The 21812-nt window shown below is 41.8% G+C and overlaps 1 protein-coding gene across 15 annotated transcripts in view; it reads right to left on the bottom strand.

Annotated features, from left to right (window-relative positions):
* Positions 1–21398, bottom strand: part of TRPM6 (transient receptor potential cation channel subfamily M member 6) — a 247770-nt gene extending 226372 nt beyond the window's left edge. For all 15 annotated transcript variants that reach the window (XR_010337037.1, XR_010337031.1, XR_010337032.1 and 12 more), the window contains exon 1: positions 21176–21398. Coding sequence is in view for 1 of the 15 variants with exons in the window: in XM_012454052.3 (XP_012309475.2) it covers positions 21176–21193 (18 nt within the window). In the remaining 14 variants the exon portion in view is untranslated. The remainder of the gene's footprint in view (positions 1–21175) is intronic.
* Positions 21399–21812: the final 414 nt, after the last annotated feature.

Raw genomic sequence — 21812 nt, 5'->3', positions numbered from 1 at the left:
CCAGTCTGTGTCTTTTGATTGGGGCGTTCAGCCCATTTACATTTAGGGTTAATATTGTTATGTGTGAATTTGATCCTGCCATTTTGATGCTAGCCGGCTGTTTTGCCCATTAGTTGATGCAGTTTCTTCATTGTGTCGATGCTCTTTACCATTTGGTATATTTTTGGAGTGGCTGGTACTGGTTGTTCCTTTTTATGTTTAGTGCTTCTTTCAGGAGCTCTTGTAAAGCAGGCCTGGTGGTGATGAAATCTCTGAGTAATTGCTTGTTCGTAAAGGATTTTATTTCTCCTTTGCTTATGAAGCTTAGTTTGGCTGGATATGAAATTCTGGGTTGAAAGTTCTTTTCTTTAAGGATGTTGAATACTGGCCCCTGCTCTCTTCTGGCTTGTAGGGTTTTCTGCTGAGAGATCCGCTGTGAGTCTGATGGGTTTCCCTTTGTGGGTAACCCGACCTTTCTCTCTGGCTGCCCTTAGCATTTTCTCCTTCATTTCAGCCCTGGTGAATCTGACGATTATGTGCCTTGGGGTTGGTCTTCTTGAGGAATATCTTTGTGGTGTTCTCTGTATTTCCTGGACTTGAATATTGGCCTGCCTTGCTAGGTTGGGGAAGTTTCCCTGGATAATATCCTGAAGAGTATTTTCCAGCTTGGATTCATTCTCTTCGTCACATTCAGGTACACCTATCAAACATAGATTAGGTCTTTTCACATAGTCCCATATTTCTTGGAGGCTTTGTTCATTTCTTTTTATTCTTTTTTCTCTAATCTTGCCTCCTCATTTTATTTCATTGAGTTGATCTTCGACCTCTGTTATCCTTTCTTCTGCTTGGTCAATTCGGCTATTGAAACTTGTATATGCTTCGCGAAGTTCTCATGTTGTGTTTTTCAGCTCCATCAATTCATTTATATTCCTCTCTAAGCTGTTTATTCTCGTTAGCATTTCATCAAACCTTTTTCCAAGGTGAGGCTGGGTACAGTGGCTCATGCCTGTAATCCCTGCACTTTGGGAGGCCGAGGCAGGTGGATCACCTGAGGTCTGGTGTTCAAGACCAGCCTGACCAACATAATGAAACCCCGTCTCTACTAAAAATACAAAAAATTAGCCAACGGTGGTGGTGGGCACCTGTAATCCCAGCTACTTGGGAGGCTGAGGCAGGAGAATCACTTGAACCCAGAAGGTAGAACCTGCAGTGAGCTCAGATCACACCACTGTACTCCAAACTGGGAAACAAGAGTAAAATTCCATCCCCCGCCACCAGCTCACACACACACACACAAAAATAGAACTTCAGAATGAATTTCTAGATTATATAAAGTCATGAGTAAAGGAATAAAACATTTATAAATCTTCCTGGAGCCAAAGAGGGGATTAGAGGAACTCAACCGTAACCTTCCAAGTAGAGTGTATCAGAAAGGTGAAAATTGAAGTGATTCATATCATACCTCTTCCTTCCTCTTTCCAAATTGGTTAAAGCCCTCATCTTCTCAGCCCCTAAACCCACTTTCAAAATAGCGGTGAAAGACATCCTTTTCCTCAGTTGTCACTCAAGCTTCAGGGTTTAATCGGTCTAATAAAACATGCAAATGAAACATTTGTAATTTCAGATCATGTTAAATCATTCTGATAAAAAGGAAGATGAAATGGAAGGCTCCTTTATGAGTGTTCTTTACAACTGTCCCTCAATAGTAAAATGCAGAGATTTAACCGAATGCTGGGCCTATTTGTGGTACAACCACTCTAATCTGGTTAGATTTTCCACCTACATGCACTCAATTCTCTCCAATTTCCAAGCTCCAAAATACTCACAAATTTGTTATCTATGTACACAGATGGTCTTCATTTATGCTCCAAATATCTTGTTAAATTATCTAAAACTTTAGTACTACATGCAAATGAACTACATAGCCTAAAAAGGGTTTTTGTTTTTTGTTTTTGTTTTTTTTTGGAATGACTCATTAAACTATGTTTTTATTTATTTTATTTATTTATATATTTTTTTGAGACAGAGTTTTGCTCTTGTTGCCCAGGCTGGAGTGCAATGGTACAATCTGGGCTCACCACAACCTCTACCTCCTGGGTTCAAGCAATTCTCCTGCCTCAGTCTCCTGAGTAGCTGGGATTACAGGCATGCACCACCACGCCTGGCTAATTTTGTACTTTTTAAAGTAGAGACAGGGTTTCTCCATGTTGGTCAGGCTGGTCTCAAACTCCCGACCTCGGGTGATCTGCCCACCTTGGCCTCCCGAAGTGCTGGGATTACAGGCATGAGCCACCGCGCCCGGCCTGCTTTTATTTTTTTTTAATACATGGTCTTGCTATGTTGCCCAGGCTGAAGGCCGTGGCTATTCACGGCATGATCCCAGTGCACTGTGGCCTCAAACTCCTAGGATCAAATGATCCTCCTGCATCAGCCCCCTGAGAAGCTGGGACTACAGATATGTATCACTATGCCTGGGGAAAACATATTGTTAAATAATGGACTTTCAGGAAACTTACCACCCTCTCATACAATAAGCCTTTATTATAAGTTACAGGTTTGGCCAGACATAGTGGCTCATGCCTGTAATCTCAGCATTTTTGGAGGCCAAAATGGGAGGATTACTTGAGCTCAGGAGATCAAGGTCAGCCTGGGCAGCATATCAAGACCCCATCTCTACTTCTAATAATATAAAAAATAAAAATATTTTTAAAAAGAAGTTACAGGTTAAATTTTATTTATGACATTCACAGTAAGGTTTATATACACAATGGAGATTATTTGTCTTATTTGTTTCAGTATTGCACAGAAGAAAGAAAACACAACTGGATTGGCCAGGCATGGTGGCTCACGCCTGTAATCCAAGCACTTTGGAGGCCAAGGCGGGCGGATCACCTGAGGTCAGGAGTTCAAGACCAGCCTGACCAACTTCGTGAAACCCCGTCTAGAAAAAAAAGAAAGAAAGAAAAAATAAAAAATAAAAAAAAAGAAAACACAACTGGATTTTGCTCCTTAAAATCTGGTGGACACTTATACCACATGTGTAACTTAGACAAATTAAAAACCTTTGCTAAAAGAATGAGAGAAGGATAGAAGGTGAAAAATAAGACAGAGAAAGAAACAATTTTAATAGTGTGGGCAGTTTCACTGCCATTCCACAATCAGGAGTTTGTTTTTTGTTTTTTGTTTTTTTTAAATAGAGTTTTGCTCTTATTGCCCAGGCTGGAGTGCAATGGCGCAATCTTGGCTCACTGTGACCTCCACCTCCAGGATTCAAGCAATTCTCTTGCCTCAGCCTCCTGAGTAACTGGGATTACAGACATGCACCACCACACCCGGCTAATTTTGTATTTTCAGTAGAGATAACATTTCACCATGTTGGCCAGGCTGGTCTCAAACTCCTGACCTGAGGTGATCTACCTGCCTCGGTCTCCCCAAGTGCAAGGATTATAGGCATGACTCACCAACCTAGCCACAGGGTATCTTATATCCAAAAACAGCAGTTCTGAAACTTTTTGGCCTTACGATCCCTTCATAATCATAAAAATTACCAAGGAGTTCAAAAAATCTTTTGTTTATTTAAATTATGTCTACCAATATTTAAGAAATTAAAACTGAGACATTTAAAAATATTTACTCATTAGTTCATTTTAACCTGTTACATGCTAACATAAACATTTTCCCAAAAAGTTCATAAACAGAGCATTGTTTTATATTTTTGCAAATCTCTTTCATGTCTGGCTAAAGATGGCTAGATTCTCATATTTGCTTCTGCATTCAATCTTTTGCAATAAGTGGTTTTGCTTGAAGTATACAAAGAAAATTTGCCTCACACAGACATGTAGTTGAAAAGGGAGAGTATTTTAATGGCCTTTTTAGATGATTGTGTATTCATCATGTACCCTTGGGAAAATTCCACTGTACACTCATGAGAGAATATGTCAAAAGAGCAAATAGCATCTTAGTACCATTACAAAAATAATTTGGACTCTGAGGGCCTCTGAAAGGTCTTAGGGACCTCTAGGAGTCCTTAGACCACATATAGAGAACTACTACATGCATGTGACTGTGTGTAGACACTAGAGTGGAGTCTGTGAGAGCAAAATATACCACTTCCCAGGTGGTCTCAGTTCCCACATGTGTATCTTAGTCTACATACCTCATCTTAATGAGTAGACTCTAGTATTTCAAGATCCCCCATTTAATCTGGGTAAGCAAGTTCCAACATAGAGTAAATGTGATTGGAGATAAAATCTTCATGTACTTTATTTTATGCTCAAAAAAAGGGACTTTTCAAGTAGTTTGGAATGCATTCCATTTCTAAACTTACAGCCAACTTTAATGCCTACCACACCCACCCTCCCAAAGATGTTGTTAAATTCAGTGACCTTGGAAAGTTGTGAAGTGTGGGACCAACCCTTTACAATCCATAGGCAGGATACATCCTATCGGTTTAAAATATTAATACCCAAAAAGGAAGAAACAAACAAACCAAAAAAAAAAAAAGCCATACCTCTAAGAATAATAGGTTTATTCGCTGGGCATGGTGGCTCATGCCTGTAATCCCAGCACTTTGGGATGCTGAGGTGGATGGATCACCTGAGGTCAGGAGTTTGAGACCAGCCTGGCCAACATGGAGAAAGCCTGTCTCTACTAAAATACAAAAAAATTAGTCGGGCGTTTGGCAGTCGCCTATAATCCCAGCCAATCAGGAGGTGAGGCAAGAGAATTGCTTAAACCCAGGAATTGGAGGTTGCAGTGAGCTGAGATTCACCATTGCACTCCAGCCTGGGTGACAGAGAGAGATTCTGTGTCAAAAAAAAAAAAAAAAAAGAAAAGAAAGAAGGAAGGAAGGAGAGAAAGAGAGGAAAGAAAGAGAAAGAAAGAAGAAAAGAAAGAAAGAAAGAGAAACAAAGAAAGAAAGAAAGGAAGGAAGGAAGGAAGAAAGAAACTGATAGTCTATTTAACTCTGAAGGTTACAAACTTCAGCATCTACTTTTGTCCCTCTTACCCAGAGAGAGAAGAGATCATAGGAAAACCCATGTGCATTCACAGAACCCCTTTTTATTACCAGCACTTTACAGTGTAGCAGCACAGTATAGGACATTTCCCAAAGTGTGTTCTATGGATCACACAGCATATGAAATGCTCTCTCAATAAAGTATCTGCTAAATTTAAAATAGTTGAAAAAATACGGAATTCAATTAAATAGATAGGGAACACCTATAGTATCTCATTGGATGCCCCATGGGGAATATAATATTCCTGAAATGTAACATTGCAGGAATTTTCCTAATAAGCTAACTGAAAAGCAAGTACCTTTGAATACGTGGGTCTGCGGACATCTACAGTAAGGAAATAGAAGTTTGGGATGAAGGGTAAGAGTAAATGTAATTGGGGATCATGGGCATTCAATAAATCAGCTCAAGCTATAATGAAATGAAAAAAGAAAGGGAGGAAAAACAAGGTAACACTGCTTTCTTCTGTAGCCTGCAGGTAATCTTTACCAGCGAACTAGAGAAATCTTGTTCTCCCTGGGTAAGTGACCCCAGTAATTGTTATTTTCCAGCTGTCCAGCTATAAAGTTTTATGAACATTCCTTTAGCTGTACTTGGAAACAGGCACTCCACAGGCCAGGCACAGTGGCTCACACCTGTAATCCCAGTGCTCTGAAAGGCTAAGGCAGGTGGATCACGAGGTCAGGACCAGCCTGAGCAACTTGGTGAAACCCTTACTCTACTAAAAATACAAAAATTAGCCAGGTGTGGTTGTGCACGCCTGTAATTCTAGCTACTCAGGAGGCTGAGGCAGAAGAATTGCTTAAACCCAGGAGGCAGAGGTTGCAGTGATCCAAGATGGCACCACTGAACTTCAGCCTGGGTGACAGACAGAGCAAGACTCCATCTAAAAAAAAAAAAAAAAAAAAGGCACTCCACTTCTATTTTCACAAAATAATAATAGTTACAATCACTTCAAGTAAACCCTCTATCTATAACTGTGTGCCTAATTGCCACATAGGAAAAAACAAAACAGATGGTTACAAAGTTATAGCTAACAAAGCTGCACATAGTTCTTATCTAAGTCTTCACCGTATCATTCATAGGATATGCTAAACCAGCTCCTGGTTTTTCTAATATATAATATTGCAGATGGTACAAAATCCAGGAGGTACATCAGGTGATACAGGTGAAAAGTTAAATTTCACCTCCATACCTGTTCCCCAGCCATCTAGTCTCCTTCTCGAAAGTTAACCTCTATTACAGTTTGTCGTGCATTCTTCTAAACATAGTCAATGTGTTTACAGCTCTATCCTCCAACAAATTCTTACATAGATACAGGCAAATTATACACGCTGTTCTGCACCTTGTTTTTTTCCTGATTAATAATGATATGTAATAACCTTACATATAGATTTGCTTCATTTTATGAGGCTGACCAGTATTCCATAATACGGAAGTCCCATAATTTACTTAGCCAAGCACCTGGTTGTGTATATCTATGTTATTTTTCATCTTAGGCATCATGCATACAGCATAGCTTTCATATTCATGTATATCTGCAGAATATACACCAGCAAGTAAAATTTCTAAGCCAACTCAGATTTCCACATTCCCCTCCGTAGAGAGGTACCAATGTATAAGCACAATATATGACTTACGAGCAACTTTTTTTTGAGAGGGGTTCTGACTCTATTCCGCAGGCTGGTCTTGAACTCCTGGGCTCAAGCAGTCCTCCCACCTTCACCTCCAAGTATCTGGGATTACAGGCATATGTCACCATACCCAACTCAACAGCAACTTTTTTTTTTTTTTTTTTTTTTTTGAGACAGAGAGTTTCATTCTTTTGCCCAGGCTGGAGTGAAGTGGCACAATCTCACTCACTGCAACCTCTGTCTCCTGGGTTTAGGTGATTCTCCTGCCTCAGCCTCCTGAGTAGCTGGGATTACTGGTGTGCGCCAACACACCCAGCTAATTTTTGGGTTTTTAGTAGAGACGGAGTTTCACTCTGTTGGCCAGATTGGTCTCGAACTCCTGACTTCAAATGATCCACCTGCCTCGGCCTCCTAAAGTGCTAGGATTACAGGCATGAGCCACTCTGCCCAGTTGCAACTTTTTTTAAAATAGTGACAGAGTCTTGCTCTGTTGGCCAGGATAGCCTTGAACTCCTGGCCTCAAGCAATTATCCTGCCTCAGCCTCCTGAAGTGCTAGAATTACAGGTGTGAGCCACCACACCCGGCCAACAATAGCAGCTTTTAAGCATTAAGGAATACACTGAGATGGTATCTTGCTTTGTTGCCCAGGCTGGTCTCAAACTCCTGGCCTCAAGCAACCCTCCTACCACAGCCTCCCAAGTAGCTATGATTGCAAGTGTGAGGGGCCATGCTTGTGAGCTCTTTTTGAGATAGGGCTTCTCACTCCTGTTGCCCAAGCTGGAGTGCAATGGCGCAATCCCGGCTTACAGCAACCTTTGCCTAGCGGCACTCAAGCAATTTTCCTGCCTCAGCCTCCCAAATAGCTGGGACGACAGGTGCATGGTACCACACCCAGCTGAGAGAGAGAGAGAGAAAGAGACAGAGAGAGAGAGTGTGTGTGTGTGTGTGTGTGTGCCTGTGTGTCTGTGTGTGTGTGTGTGTGTGTGTGTTTTGTAGAGACAGGGTTCCCCTGTGTTGGCCAGGCTGATTTCAAACTCCTGAGCTCAAGTGATCTGCCAGCCTCAGCCTCTCAAAGTGCTGGGATTACAGGCATGGGCCACCACATGGAGTCTGATTCTCTCTCTTAAAAACCTCTTGTATCTGCCCACCTCCTGCATCTATATTGCCACTGCCCTAGTTAAAATGACCATAAATTCTTGTCTACATTGCCTCCCAGGCCTTTCTGTTTCCAATTTGCTCTTCAATCCATTCTCTATAATAAAGCTTATAACCTTGTAAAATAAAGTGAACAAGTCATTATCACATAAAACGTTTCAAGAGTTCACCATTATCCTCAAGATACAGTTTTAAAGTCCTTCATATGCTTTGCAGTGCACTGCCTATCACATCTTGTGTGCTCTGGCTCCTACCTGACTCCATCTCTGCATACTAAATACATTGAGAAACTTTGAATTCTCTGAATTCACCCACAGATATTCTCTACACACTGTTCTCTCCACTTAGAATACTCTCCACTTCCCTCCTTTCTCCACCAACTTAGACACTGTGCCCCCTAGAAAACCTCGGGAAACTCTCAAGTCTGAGTCAGGACCTCCTTCCCCATGCTCTCTGAGCCTGAGTCTTCTGTGCTTATCCCCTGCCCTGTACTGGCATGACCTAGTTAGACCCACTGTATTCTACAACTTCAAAGACAAGGGAGCTGTCTGCAGGACAGCCTGCAGAAGATACTGTATTACATGGGAGAAAAAGAAAATGTGCGCTCCTGGGCGTCACATATATTAAAATTGGAAAGGAGAATGTTTTGTGGCTGTTCAAGCACAAACAAGTATTATAACTCTCCAGAAGGGAGAAACTGTCTGTTTCCCAAAATATATCTGATCAAGGATTTTCTCTGGGGGTATTACAGACTTGTTTCCACAGGATGCAATTTCTGGAGACTGTTTTCTTTCTTTCTTTTTTTTGAAATGGAGTTTAGCTCTTGTTTCCCAGGCTGGAGTGCAGTGGTGTGATCTCAGCTCACTGCAACCTCTGCCTCCTGATCTGAAGCAATTCTCCTGCCTCAGCCTCCTGAGTAGTTGGGATTACAGGCATGCGCCACCACACCTGGCTAATTTTGTATTTTTAATAGAGGCGGGGTTTCTCCATGTTGGTCAGGCTGGTCTCGAACTCCCAACCTCAGGTGATCTGCCCACCTCGGCCTCTCAAAGTGCTGGGATTACATGTGTGAGCCACCGCCCCCAGCCCTTGGGGGACTCTTTTCTAAGAAATTTCCAACAATTATCAATTAAGAATATCCTCTCCCCTAAATAATTTACCTTAAGATTTTTATCTTAATCTTTGAGGGGTTCATCTTAACTTAGATGATTTTTTATTTTAACATTTAGAATTTTAAACTTTTTAACAGGAAAAAAAAATCTTTTAATTTAAAAGATCTTAAAAATCTTCGAGATTTTTTTTGTAACTTAAAGATTTAGGGTAGGGTACCGACAAGTCTTTTATTCAAAAAAACAAAACAAACAAAAAAAACCTCACATTCAAAAGAACTGATTTCCCTAAAACTTTAAGAGGAAGATGTCTTAATAGAATTAAGGCAGCCCAGGCTGGGCACAGTGGCTCACGCCTGTAATCCTAGCACTTTGGGATGTTGAGGCAGGCAGATCACCTGAGGTCAGGAGTTCAAGACCAACCTTGCCAACAAACCCTAAGTCTCCTAAAAATACAAAAATTAGCCAGGTATGGTGGTGCATGCATGTAATCCTAGATACTCAGGAGGCTGAGGCAGGAGAATCACTTGAACCCAGGAGGCAGAGATTGCAGTGAGCCAAGACTGTGCCACTGTACTCCAGTCTGGGCGACCGAGACTCTGCCTCAAAAAAAAAAAAAAAAAAAATGAATTAGGGTGGTCCAGGAAGTTGAGACTCAGAAGTCTGTCAGTGGGATATCAAGAATCCTACGAGTTAACAGAGATTGGCAGATACGACACTATCATTCACTAGGCTGAAATTTCCCAACTTCTCTTCCTTGCTGGAACACATGATATTCAAGTTTCCAGTGTTGTTCAGAGACTGCCTGTACTTTCAGTTCAATTCAGGAAGGAAAGGGAGCACAGCTGCCCACATGATGCCTTTCTTTAAGTCACCAAGGAGTGCAACTCCAGAACAGGTTTCCATTTTCATTGGATTTTGATTCTAAAGAAGTGTCTTTCGTATTTAATTTCCTCTGATATTGTAAGGTGAGAAGAAATATATTTTATCCATAAGAAAGAGACTTTGAAATGACCCAATGACCCAAAAAAGCAATCATAAAAGAGAGATTAAACAAAAGCAAGGCAGTTTTTTTCTTTTTTTTTTAAGAATGTGTCACTCAAATGCTCATAATATTTTATAATTGGTTTTTTTTGAGACAGTCTTGCTCTGTCCCTCAGGCTGGAGTGCAATAGTGCAATCTTGGCTCATGCAACCTCTGCCTCCAGAGTTCAAGTGATTCTCCTACCTCAGCCTCCCGAGTAGCTGGGATTACAGGCATGCACCACCATGCTCAGCTAATTTTTTTTTTTTTTTTTTTTTTGTATTTTTAGTAGAGTCAGTGTTTTGCTGTGTTGGCCAGGGTGGTCTCAAAATCCTGACCTCAGGTGATTCGCCCACCACAGCCTCCCAAAATGCTGAAATTACTAGGCATGAGCCACTACGTAATTGTATTATAAGAAGGAATATTTTACTTTAGCCACTTCTAGTTACAAACCCAGGACATCAAATAAATAAATAATTATTAAAACCACCATCATCATCTGTATGTTAGAGAACAAAACTGATAAAACACTGGAATTCAGAGATCTTGGCCTGCATTATACAGCAGCCCTTCCCTTCAGTTAAACTTGAAGGAGGGCTGGGTGTGGTGGCTCATGCCTATAATCCCAGCACTTTGGGAGGCCGAGGTGGGCAGATCATCTGAGGCTAGGAGCTGGAGACTAGCCTGGCCAATGTGGTGAAAACCCGACTCTACTAAAAATACAAAAATCAGCCAGGCGTGGTAGCACATGCCTATAGTTACAGCTACTCAGGAGGCTGAGGTAGGGGAATATCTTGAACCTGGGATGTGGAGGTTGCAGTGAGCTGAGACTGTACCACTGCACTCCAGCCTGGGCGACAGAACTTGACTCAATCTCAAAAAACAAAAACAAAAAAAAGAATAAAGATACGGTCTATAAAGTCTTACGTCAATAATTATTCCCTCCTAGTTTGCCTTTCTTAAGACTGTCTTAAAAACACTAGTTAATTTTAGAAAGATTTTAAAATTTAAAGACTTTGGACCCCATTCTCTCTACTTGCTTGATCTTGGGGCGAAAGAACAAAAACTGCCGGATAAGGACAAAGGTTAAAATTTGATTTCTTTTGTTTGAAAATCCCTCTAAAGCAGACACTAACAGTGGTGACAAAGGTTAGAAAGGATTAACTTCAACAGGCTAAGGATCTGTGAAGTACCCTCTGACCTTAAGCTTATCTAAGAAGAAAATTCTCAACAGGTATGATGGTTCATGTCTGTAATCTCAACACTTTGAGAGGCTGAGACAGGTGGATCACCTGAGGTCGGGAGTTCAAGACCAGCCTGACCAACATAGAGAAACCCTGTCTCTACTTAAAATACAAAATTAGCTGGGCGTGGTGGCGCATGCCTGTAATCCCAGCTACTCAGGAGGCTGAGGCAGGAGAATCACTTGAACCTGGGAGGTGGAGGTTGCAGTGAACGGAGATCGGGCCATTACACTCCAGCCTGTACAAAATAGTGAAACTCTGTCTCAAAAAAAGAAAAGAATAAAATTCTCTTTTTTGAGAAGATTACAAGACTCAATTTACAAAAACTTCTTGGCCCTTTAAAAGATCAATACGAGATATCTACTTACCCCCAAAAAAGAAAGATGTTTTCATATTCAAAGGCCAACCTGGTCTGTGATATATTAGCTGCAGGGTAACTATTTATTTATTTATTTTGAGAAGGATTTTCGCTCTTGTCGCTCAGGCTGGAATGCAATGGCATGATCATGGCTCACTACAACCTCTGCTTCCCAGGTTCAAGCAATTATCCTACCTCAACTTCCCAAGTAGCTGGGATTACAGGCAGGCATCACCATGCCTGGCTAATTTTTTTTGTATTTTTAGTAGAGACGGGATTTCACCATGTCGGTCAGGCTGGCCTTGAACTCCTGACCTCAGGCGATCCACCCACCTCAGTCTCCCAAAGTGCTGGGATTACAGGCGTGAGCCACCGTGCCCAGCCAGGGTAACAATTTATTCAGCACTTACTATGTGCCCACCTGGACGATGTAAAACATTTTGTTTATTAACGCACTTAAATTGCATGAGTACTTGGGTGCAGTTATTAACCTCATTTTATGAATGAGGATACTGAATCTTAGACAGGTTGAGTAATTTCCCTCAGGGACACAACAGCTCATAAAAGTGACATCAGGATTCATATATAGGCAGTCTGATTTGAGTTCATTCCCGTAGCAACTTCACTTTATCATCACTTACCCACAACACTTGTGCTAATACCAATCTCTGAAGCAGTGTGGTGTTTTAGGGTTGGCCAGTCTTTTTCCTGAATATCTGATCACCACACAAATCTGGTACATAATAATAATGGGTGAGACCAAGTATATGTAATGCCCTGAAAAACATCTGCCACATAGCATGTTCTCCATGAGAAGCCTTGGGCCCTTAGAGATACTGGAAGGGTCATGAACTCTTAGAAACTGTATACTAACTTTTATGTGGATATGTACATTTTCCGGGAGATAATCTGAAGCGCTGGATCAAAAATAAGTACCACACAAAGGATCTACATAGTTCTCCAAAGAACAAATGGCTAACAAGCCCATGAAAAGATGCTCAAAATCATTAGTCATCAGGGAAATGCAAAACCATGAGGTACCTCTTCATACCCGCTAGGAGGCTATGCTATAATCAAAAAGTCAGACAATACAAAGAATAGGGAGAAACTGGAACTATCATGGACTGCTGGTGATCATGGAAAATGATACAGTTGCTTTGGAACAAATTCTCGCAGTTCCTCAAAAGGCCAAACACAAGAGTTATCATATGACCCAGAAATGTGACTCCTAGGTATTGCCCCAAAAGAAATGAAAACATATGTCTACACAAAAACTTGTATACAAATGTTTATACCAGCATTATTCATAATTGTCAAAAAGTAGAAACAACCTGAATATCCATCAACCGATTAATGGACAAGTAAGATACGAGGTAGCCACAGGGAAAAAGCCCCTGGACTCAAGTGGGCCATGGGACTGACATGGGGAGCTGCCTGGAGACCGTGTGATGGCATTGCTCCAGAGAAGGAGCTCACAGAGTCCCACACACACTGTGGATTCAAAGCAGCTACAGCAAGGTGCCATTTTTAGAGCCCAGCCCCCACCAGACTGCATCCTGTCTTGGGGCTCAACAGCTCTGCATCTTCATATCCCTGGAGCCTCATTGACATCCCCTGCCCACAGCCACCTCCACTGCTTGCTGCTGCCTACAGGGCCAAACCATGAGCCATTAGCAGTGACCCCACCATGCTCAGTATTGGGGTCACCACACATTTGAAAGTGCCCTGAGGAAAGGCAGCCTCATTGAAAGCCACAATCTGGAGCCAAGCTAGCTTTCCCCTGCTGCCTATTTATAGCTGCTGCCACTGAAACAACTCTGCGCTCCCCAGCAGCAGGGCCACAACGTAGTCGCTGCCACCCCAATTCAAGCATTCTGCCAGGGGACTGGAGATCACCTCTCCTACCACAGCCAGTGACTACAGGCACCATAAGGGGCCTAAGGAGAAGCCCACCCTGCCCAGCTCCACCCCACCCAGTGCCGGAGCATACTATCCAGGGGCCTAGGGATCACCTGCCCCAACCACCACAGTTGGCACCTGAGCACTCCTCCTAGGAGCCTGACAACAGACCCAACCAACCTGCCACTACCACCACAGCTGCACCCACACACACCACCTGCAGCCTGGGGACTGACCCACCTAGCCCATCGTACCCACTGCCAACACCAGCATGGATCACTTGGGAACCAGAGGATTGTCTCACCACTGCTACTGTCATCACTCACACCACACCCACTGTCCAGGGGCTCAAGGACATACCTACCTGCCTATCCCACCAGTGCCACTGTCAGCACCCAAGAAAGCCACCTGCAGGCCCAAGAATCAGCTCACCTGGCCCCACTAACACCAGTGCCAGCATGTGCCACCCAGGGGCTCACGAACTGGCAAATTCAGCTCACTGCTATCACCACTGGGGCCCAAGGACTGGCCCACCATATGTCCCCATCCCCAGCAAAACTTCACCACAGCCTCCACTAACAATCACACCCGAAGCCACTGAGCAAATCTCAGACACTGCTGATACCGTTTACAGCTGAAGAAATCATACAGACACTACACTACTGCAGATACCCAGAATCAAAGCCAAAGTGCCCTACCTAAACACCAACACATAAACATCTTCAGAATATGGTTCTCCCCTACACAAGCAAATTCAAAAGATGGGAAGAAGCAAATGGTTATGCCAGATGCACAGATATCAATATAAGGACACAAGAAACGAAAAAGCAAGGAAATGTGATAATTTCAAAGGAACACAGTAATTATCCAGCAATAGATTTTTCTTTTTTTTATTTTTTCTAAGTCATCATTGCCTGTAAAAGGTATATCCAGCAATAGATTTCAATGAAGAAATTCATACAATCCAGGAAAAAGAATTCAAACTAGTGGCATTAAAGAAGCTCAGCCAGGTGTGGTGGCTCATTCCTATAATCTTAGGAAAGGCAGCCTCATTTAAAGCCATAACTCCCACACACATATTTGGTCACAGAAGTCCTCTGTGCTGATTGTTGTGGTGTAAAAGTAGAAGAGAAATGAGTATGTTTCCTGACACAGACAAAAATAAAGAAAAAATAATTTAAAAGAATAAATAAAGTCTACGTGACATATGAGGCACCATAAAACAGCCAAATATTCAAAATTTTGGGGCTTTAGAAGGGGAAGAGAAAACAAAAGGAATAGAAAACTATTTAATGAAATAATAGCTGAAAACTTCCCAAGTCTAGCAAGATATTTAGACATCCAGAAACAGGAATCTCAGAGATTGCCCAAAAGATACAATTCAAAAAGATTTTTTCCAGGGCACATTATAGTCAAACTGAGAGAATTCTAAATTCTAAAAACAGCAAAAGAAAAATGTCCAGTGATTTATATATAAACCCCCATCAGACTGACAGCAAATTTCTCAACAGAAACTTTACAAACCAGGAGAGAAAGAAATAATATATTCAAAATTCTGAAAAAAAGTGCTACCATCCAAAGATACTATTCCCAGCAATGCTATCCTTCATAAATAAATGAGAAGTAAAGTCTTTCCCAGAAAAGCAAAAGCTGAAGAAATTCATGACCACTAGACCAGTTCTATAAGAAATGTTTAAGTAGGTTCTCTGCACATAGAAGCAAAAGGACAATATCTACCATCATGAAAATACACAAAAGTATAAAACTCACTAATAGGGCAAACACACAAATAAGGAAGAGAAAGTGCTCAAATGTTACCACTACAGATTACCACCAAACCACAATGATAAACAATAAGAGAGAAAGAAAGGAACTAAAGATATACAGAACAACCAGATATTATTTAATAAAATGACAGGAATAAGTGCTCTCAGATCAATAATAACCATGAAAGTAAACTGTTTAAATTTTCACTTAAAATATATAGACTGGCTGAATGGATTGGAAAAAAACAATGACCCTGGCTGGGAGTGGTGGCTTGCACTTTAGGAGGCCCAAATGGGAGGATCGCTTGAGGCCAGGAGTTCAAGACCAGCCTGGTCAACATTGCGAGACCCCATCTGTTTAAAAAAAAAAAAAATTCTAATTAAGAAATAAAAGATCCAACTATATGCTACTTGTAAGAAATTCATCTCACCTACAAAGACAGATATAGACTGAAAGTAAAGGAATGGAAAAAGATATTCCATGCAAACAGAAACCAAACACAAGCATAAATAACCATATTTATATCAGATGAAACAAACTTTAAGTTAAAAAAGTTAAAAGAGACAAAAAAGATCACTATATAATTATATAAAGCAATCAATTTGGCAAGAAGGTATAACAATTCTAAACATATATGCACCCAAAAGGGCACCCCAAAATATAAAGCAAATGTATTTTTTTTTTATTTTACTTTAGGTGTATACTATATCTGGCATTTCTCCTCATGTTATCCCTCCCTACCCTCCCCTACCTCCCCACCCCCCACTGTCTCTCCCCTACCCCCCTCAACTGTCCCCTGTGTGTGATGCTCCTCTCCCTGAGTCCACGTGTTCTCGTTGTTCAACACCCACCTATGAGTGAGAACATACAGTGTTTGGCTTTCTGTTCTTGTGTCAGTTTGCTGAGAATGATGGTTTCCAGATTCATCCAAGTCCCTACAAAGGACATGAACTCATTGTTTTTAGTGGCTGCATAGTATTCCACGGTGTATATGTACCACATTTTCTTTGTCCAGTCTATCATTGATGGGCATTTGGGTTGGTTCCACATCTTTGCTATTGTACACAAGGCTGCAATGAACATATGTGTACATGTGTCTTTATAGTAGAACGATTTATAGTTCTTCAGGTATATACCCAGTAAGGGGATTGCTGGGTCAAATGGAATTTCTATTTCTAGATCCTTGAGAAATCGCCACACTGTCTTCCACAATGGTTGAACTGATTTACACTCCCACCAACAGTGTAAGAGTGTTCCTATTTCTCCACATCCTCTCCAGCATCTGCTGTCTCCAGATTTTTTAATGATCCCCATTCTAAATGGTGTGAGATAATATCTCAGTGTGGTTTTGATTTGCATTTCTCTAATGACCAGTGGTGATGAACATTTTTTCATGTTTGTTGGCCTCATATATGTCTTCTTTTGTAAAGTGTCTGTTCATATCCTTCACCCACTTTTGAATGGGGTTGTTTGTTTTTTTCTTGTATATCTGTTTCAGTTCTTTGTAGATTCTGGATATTAGCCCTTTGTCAGATGGGTAGATTGCAAAAAGTTTTTCCCATTCTGTTGGTTGCTGGTTCACTCTAATGACTGTTTCTTTTGCTGTACAGAAGCTCTGGAGTTTAATTAGATCCTATTTATCTATTTTGGCTTTTATTGCCATTGCTTTTGGTGTTTTAGTCATGAAGTCCTTACCTATTCCTATGTCCTGGATGGTTTTGCCTATGTTTTCTTCTAGTGTTTTTATGGTGTTCAGTTTTATGTTTAAATCTTTGATCCATCTGGAGTTAATTTTAGTGTAAGGTGACAGGTAGGGTTCCAGTTTCTGCTTTCTGCACATTATCCTACCTCAGCCTCTCCAGAGATTACAGGCATGCACCACCACACCTGGCTAATTTTTTTTGTATTTTTAGTAGAGACGGGGTTTCACCATATTGTCCAGACTGGTCTCAAACTCCTGACCTTGTGATCTGCCCACCTCAGCCTCCCAAAGTGCTGGGATTACAGGCGTGAGCCACCATGCCCGGCCTGCTCAATTTTTAATGATTATGATTTTATACCAAGAGAAAAAGAGATGTGATTTTATATTTGCACTCTAGGAAAGAAAAAACAAGTTAACTGAAACTGAAACTGAGCTCAGTTTCATCAAGAAGCATCTCACTATCCCTTTCTATCTCAAAAATAAAAGTTTTGTTCACTGTATATTTCTAGATTCTGGAACAGAGCTTGGCACATAACACTCAGTATTTGTGACTGGTCATGATGAGAAAATGCTATGCCCATGATCTCGATCACTCCAGCTCATCTGAACACACTATTCAAGAAAGCACTAATGTGTATTGACGTGGAAAAATCTCCAGAAACTACCGTTAAGTGAAACAAGTTACAGATCAATATATACAATATGATTCAATTTATTTAAAAACACATGCAAAGCCAGGCATGGGGACATGTGTTTGTAATTCCAGATACTTAAGAGGTTGAGGTAGGAGGATACCCCTGAGCTCAGGAGTTCAAGACTAGCATGGGCAACATAATGAGATTCCATCTCAATAAAATAAAATTAAATTAAATTAAATAAAAGCACATGCACAAATCAAAATAAATATATCTGTATGTGAAAGCACACCTAAATAATATGCTCCAAATTCAACAGTTTGATTACCTCTGGATCAGACGGGGAGTGGTTGAGGGGTAGAAAGCAAACTTTCTATTTGGATTTCTATTTGTAGTATTTGAATTATTTACAACAAAAAATTATTTTTGTATTGTTAGTGAAAAAATTTTTTAAGGAAAAAACATCTGGACAATTCTTTTCTGTGATATAGAATCAAGGAAAAAAATACATTCAATTCTGTTAACCTTACATATACCTTTTCTTAGAAAGCTACTGGAGAATATGCTCCATCAAAATGATAGAAGAAATCAAAAATGACTAAGGGATACAGGAAACAGGAACCAGCATAACAGAGATGCAAAGTGAATCAATCCCCAAACGATGGTGAAGAGAGAGCCCAAGGCAATAGCTGTGCATCAAACATCAAGAGCAAGCAGTCTGAACTGGCAAAGCAGATAAGAATGCTGTGTCAGAAATAAAACTGATTAAAATAGCTGTTGCACTGGACCTCTTGAGAGAAGATTTAAACAACTGGCAAAGAACTTGTAATTAAATTGGTGAAAACTCTGCAAACACAGAGAGACAACTCTGAGAAAAAACAAGAAAGAAAGGGAAAGTAATGATTGTATACTATATAACTCAGCTCTTAATAGCATATAGGGAGGCATAATAATGTTAACCTAACAACTAAATATTGACCTAACCAAAAATTATGAGACAACTATATTCAGAGGATCTATAGAAGGAACAGGTAGGATGCATGTAAGTGGCAGTGGCAGGAAAGCAGAAGAGTTAAATCCACACATTTCATGCAGGAAAGCCAATTCATGATGAGTAAACCTGAAAAACCAAGAAGAGGCAATTACAAGGAATATCTAGAGATACGGACAAGCAGTAACTAGCTAAATAAGATGAACATGATTACTTCTCTTAAAAAGCAAGAAATGATGGAGGGTTCTACTATTTTCAGAAATTAACTTTATTGAAGTAATTGATTCTGAACAATGAGTACATAAAACTTTAACAAAACCAAGAAGAAAAAAGGCACTACTGAGACTCACATCATAATATTTTACCTAACAGTGATGGATTTTACAGCAAACAGTTGCCATGTAGACTTCTGATGTGCCACAAAGAAACAACTGAGTTATAAGTAGGATGGTCACTTTCAGTTCCAGCATGGTTATGATTCTACCAGAAGTATAATGAAAGTCACTCAGATTATTTGGGCTGTTTATACTGAAATCTCATGATTTAAAACACAGTGAGGTCTGGCACGGTGGCTCAGGCCTGTAATCTTGGCACTTTGGGAGGCCAAAGAGGATTGCTTGAGCCCAGGAGTTCAAGACCAGCCTAAGCAACACAGCAAGACCTTGTCTCAAAAAAAAATTAAATTAAAAGTAAGAAATTTGAGGCCGGGCACGGTGGCTCATGCCTGTAATCCTACCACTTTGGGAGGCTGAGGCAGCTGGATCATGAGGTCAGGAGCTGAAGACCAGCCTGGCCAAGACAGTGAAACTCTGTCTCTACTAAAAATGCAAAAAATAGCCGGGCATGGTAGCAGGCACCTGTAATTCCAGTTACTTGGGAGGCTGAGGCAGAGAATTGCTTGAACCTGGGAGGAGGAGGTTGCAGTGAGCCGAGATCGTGCCACTGCACTCCAGCCTGGGCAACAGAGCAAGACTCTGTCTCAAAAAAAAGAAAAAAAGAAATGTGGAAAAAAAAAAAAAGGAAAAAGAATGAAGCCATATTTCAGACACAGTATTTACCAAATTGCTGATAGTTTTGGAGTAGATGTCTTAACCAAAAAAATTAACTATGATAGAGAATTGTAAATAGGCAGGATAAAACCAAAATTTGTGGCAAACTACAACATATTGCCCGGTTCTTTCCCTTCTCCTCTGGGATAATCATCTCAAATGTTGTTCATATCCTTGTCTATCAAGACAAGTTTAACACTATCAAAGGGTACTAGTCCCCAGTTTTGGCCCCAAAAAACAAAACTACTCATGCTAACTCCTACCCCAGATGGTTACCACTCCTGGTGGGAAACATAAGAAACAGCCAGATTCTTAAAGCCAAGGCCAGATTCCAGTCTGGCCAGAATAGCTAATGCTTTATCAGTCCTGTAAGAACCCAAAGCAGACAACAGTGAAACATCAAAATTTGTATACAGGGGGAAAGAAATTGAATAACTCGTTTCCCACTTTAGCAATTAAAGGTGATCATTTCTCCCTAGAACAAATAATCACAATAATGTATATGACTAGAATATCCATGTTCTCATGTCTTAAAGCACTGACCTGAGTTAAAATCTCAAATCTGCTTTTCTCCTTTGGCTTCATTTTCCTCACCTGTAAACCGGTGGGGCTATAGGAGAGAAAGGATACTTGGACCTTATAAGATTACTGCCAGGATGAAATAATTAAGAATCGCAAACTCTTTCAACCTGTTAAATACGTTAGGCATTATTCTAAGTGCAAATAACCTACAGCATTTCATTTCATCCTGAAACTGTGAATCGTATTATCCCATTTTCCAGATGAGAAACCCGAAGCACAGAGGTTAACTCGCCCAAGATCCCAGGTAGTGATGCGGGTGGGATGCTAATTCAGGCCACCTGGCTCCAGAGCAGGTGCCCTTATCAGAGCGGGCTGAAACGAGCTAACGTTTGCTAAGCAGCCTGTACTACTTCTGAAATACAACGTGCTCAATAAATGATGTTTATTTTTCAAACGCAGTGTGAGAAAGTCCAGACAAAATAGGCGAGACCAAGGAATGCCCAGGATCTCTGCTACTCTCCCAAGCGCCGCCAGCGCTCTCCCAGCGGCCAGAAGCGCCCTTCCTCTCCAAGCCCCCAGAACTTCCTGTTGCGCCCCAAGCCAGCGGTGGAGGAGCCAGCGCCGGGGCTTGAGGCTGCAAGTACCTTGCGGCGCCGCTTTGGGGAAGGAAGCGGACTGCGGCGGGGCGGGCGCTTACCGTAACCAGCGCTGCCATCGCTCCGGGACTCCAGCACGGGGCGCACGCGAACGCGCACGGGCGCGGAGGGACTGCGGTCTGGGCACTTCTCCAGCCGCCTCGGAAAGCCGCGACCCCTGGCTTGTCAGGGTCCCAGTCTGCGATCCGCGCCCCTGGCGGCGCAGAAATGCACCTTCTCTCCTCCCGGTTCTCGGCTCAAGCCACCTCCCAACTCCTTTCCCGCTGGCTCGGAGCGGAATCACAGAGCTGCCTCCTCTTCCGGGGTGTTTCCCACCGCCCCAAGCGGAACCCCCGACCCCCAGTAGGTTTCCACTCGGACACCGACTCCGCTACAGCCGCATCCCAGCTCTTGAAACCGGCGCTGAGGGACCTGCCCTTTAGCAGCGTGCATTACCTCAGATATGATAATCATCTTTGGGCGGAGACCAGAGAACTTGAAAGCCGGTATTTCGCAAATCTTAGCTATTCTAGATCCTCATTAGATGTAGTGTCCCTGGCCCCACCTACTTCTAGCTAAGGCCGGGGGCGCAGATCTAGTGAATCTCCTAAGGTCCTTGCTTCCCGCCAGCCGAGCAGCCTGAGCTCCTGCAAGTGCTCCAAGACAGGTTGTTCTTTCATTTTTGATTTGCAGGCCCTGCTCCCAAAGCCCTGTCTGAGCTTTTAACTGTGGAGGCAGAAACTCTGGGCTCCACCTCCACACACTGCCTTTTACAGCCAGGTGGATTTGTTACAATACATTTCGGCTTCAGTTACCTAACTGCCTAAAAAAGAAAGGACGTGCCTCCCACCTTCCTTCGATAATAGAAGTATAATGAGGATCAGATAGGATGGCCACTGCCGTCACAGACATACTTTGCATCCTCGACCTCCCAGGCTCAAGTGATCCTTCCACTTCAGGCTCCAGAGAGAGAGTAGCTGGGACTACAGGCACACACCTCTGTGCCTGGCTAATTTTTTTTTTTCTAGAACAGGGTCTCACTATGTTGCCCAGGCTGTTCTCAAACTCCTGGACTCAAGCAATTCTCTTGCCT

The sequence above is a fragment of the Aotus nancymaae genome, unplaced genomic scaffold (genome assembly GCF_030222135.1).
Source record: "Aotus nancymaae isolate 86718 unplaced genomic scaffold, 86718_ANA_hifiasm-v0.15.2.pri h1tg000041l, whole genome shotgun sequence".
Lineage (NCBI taxonomy): Eukaryota > Metazoa > Chordata > Mammalia > Primates > Aotidae > Aotus > Aotus nancymaae.
This window is presented reverse-complemented; position numbering and strand designations above follow the sequence as displayed.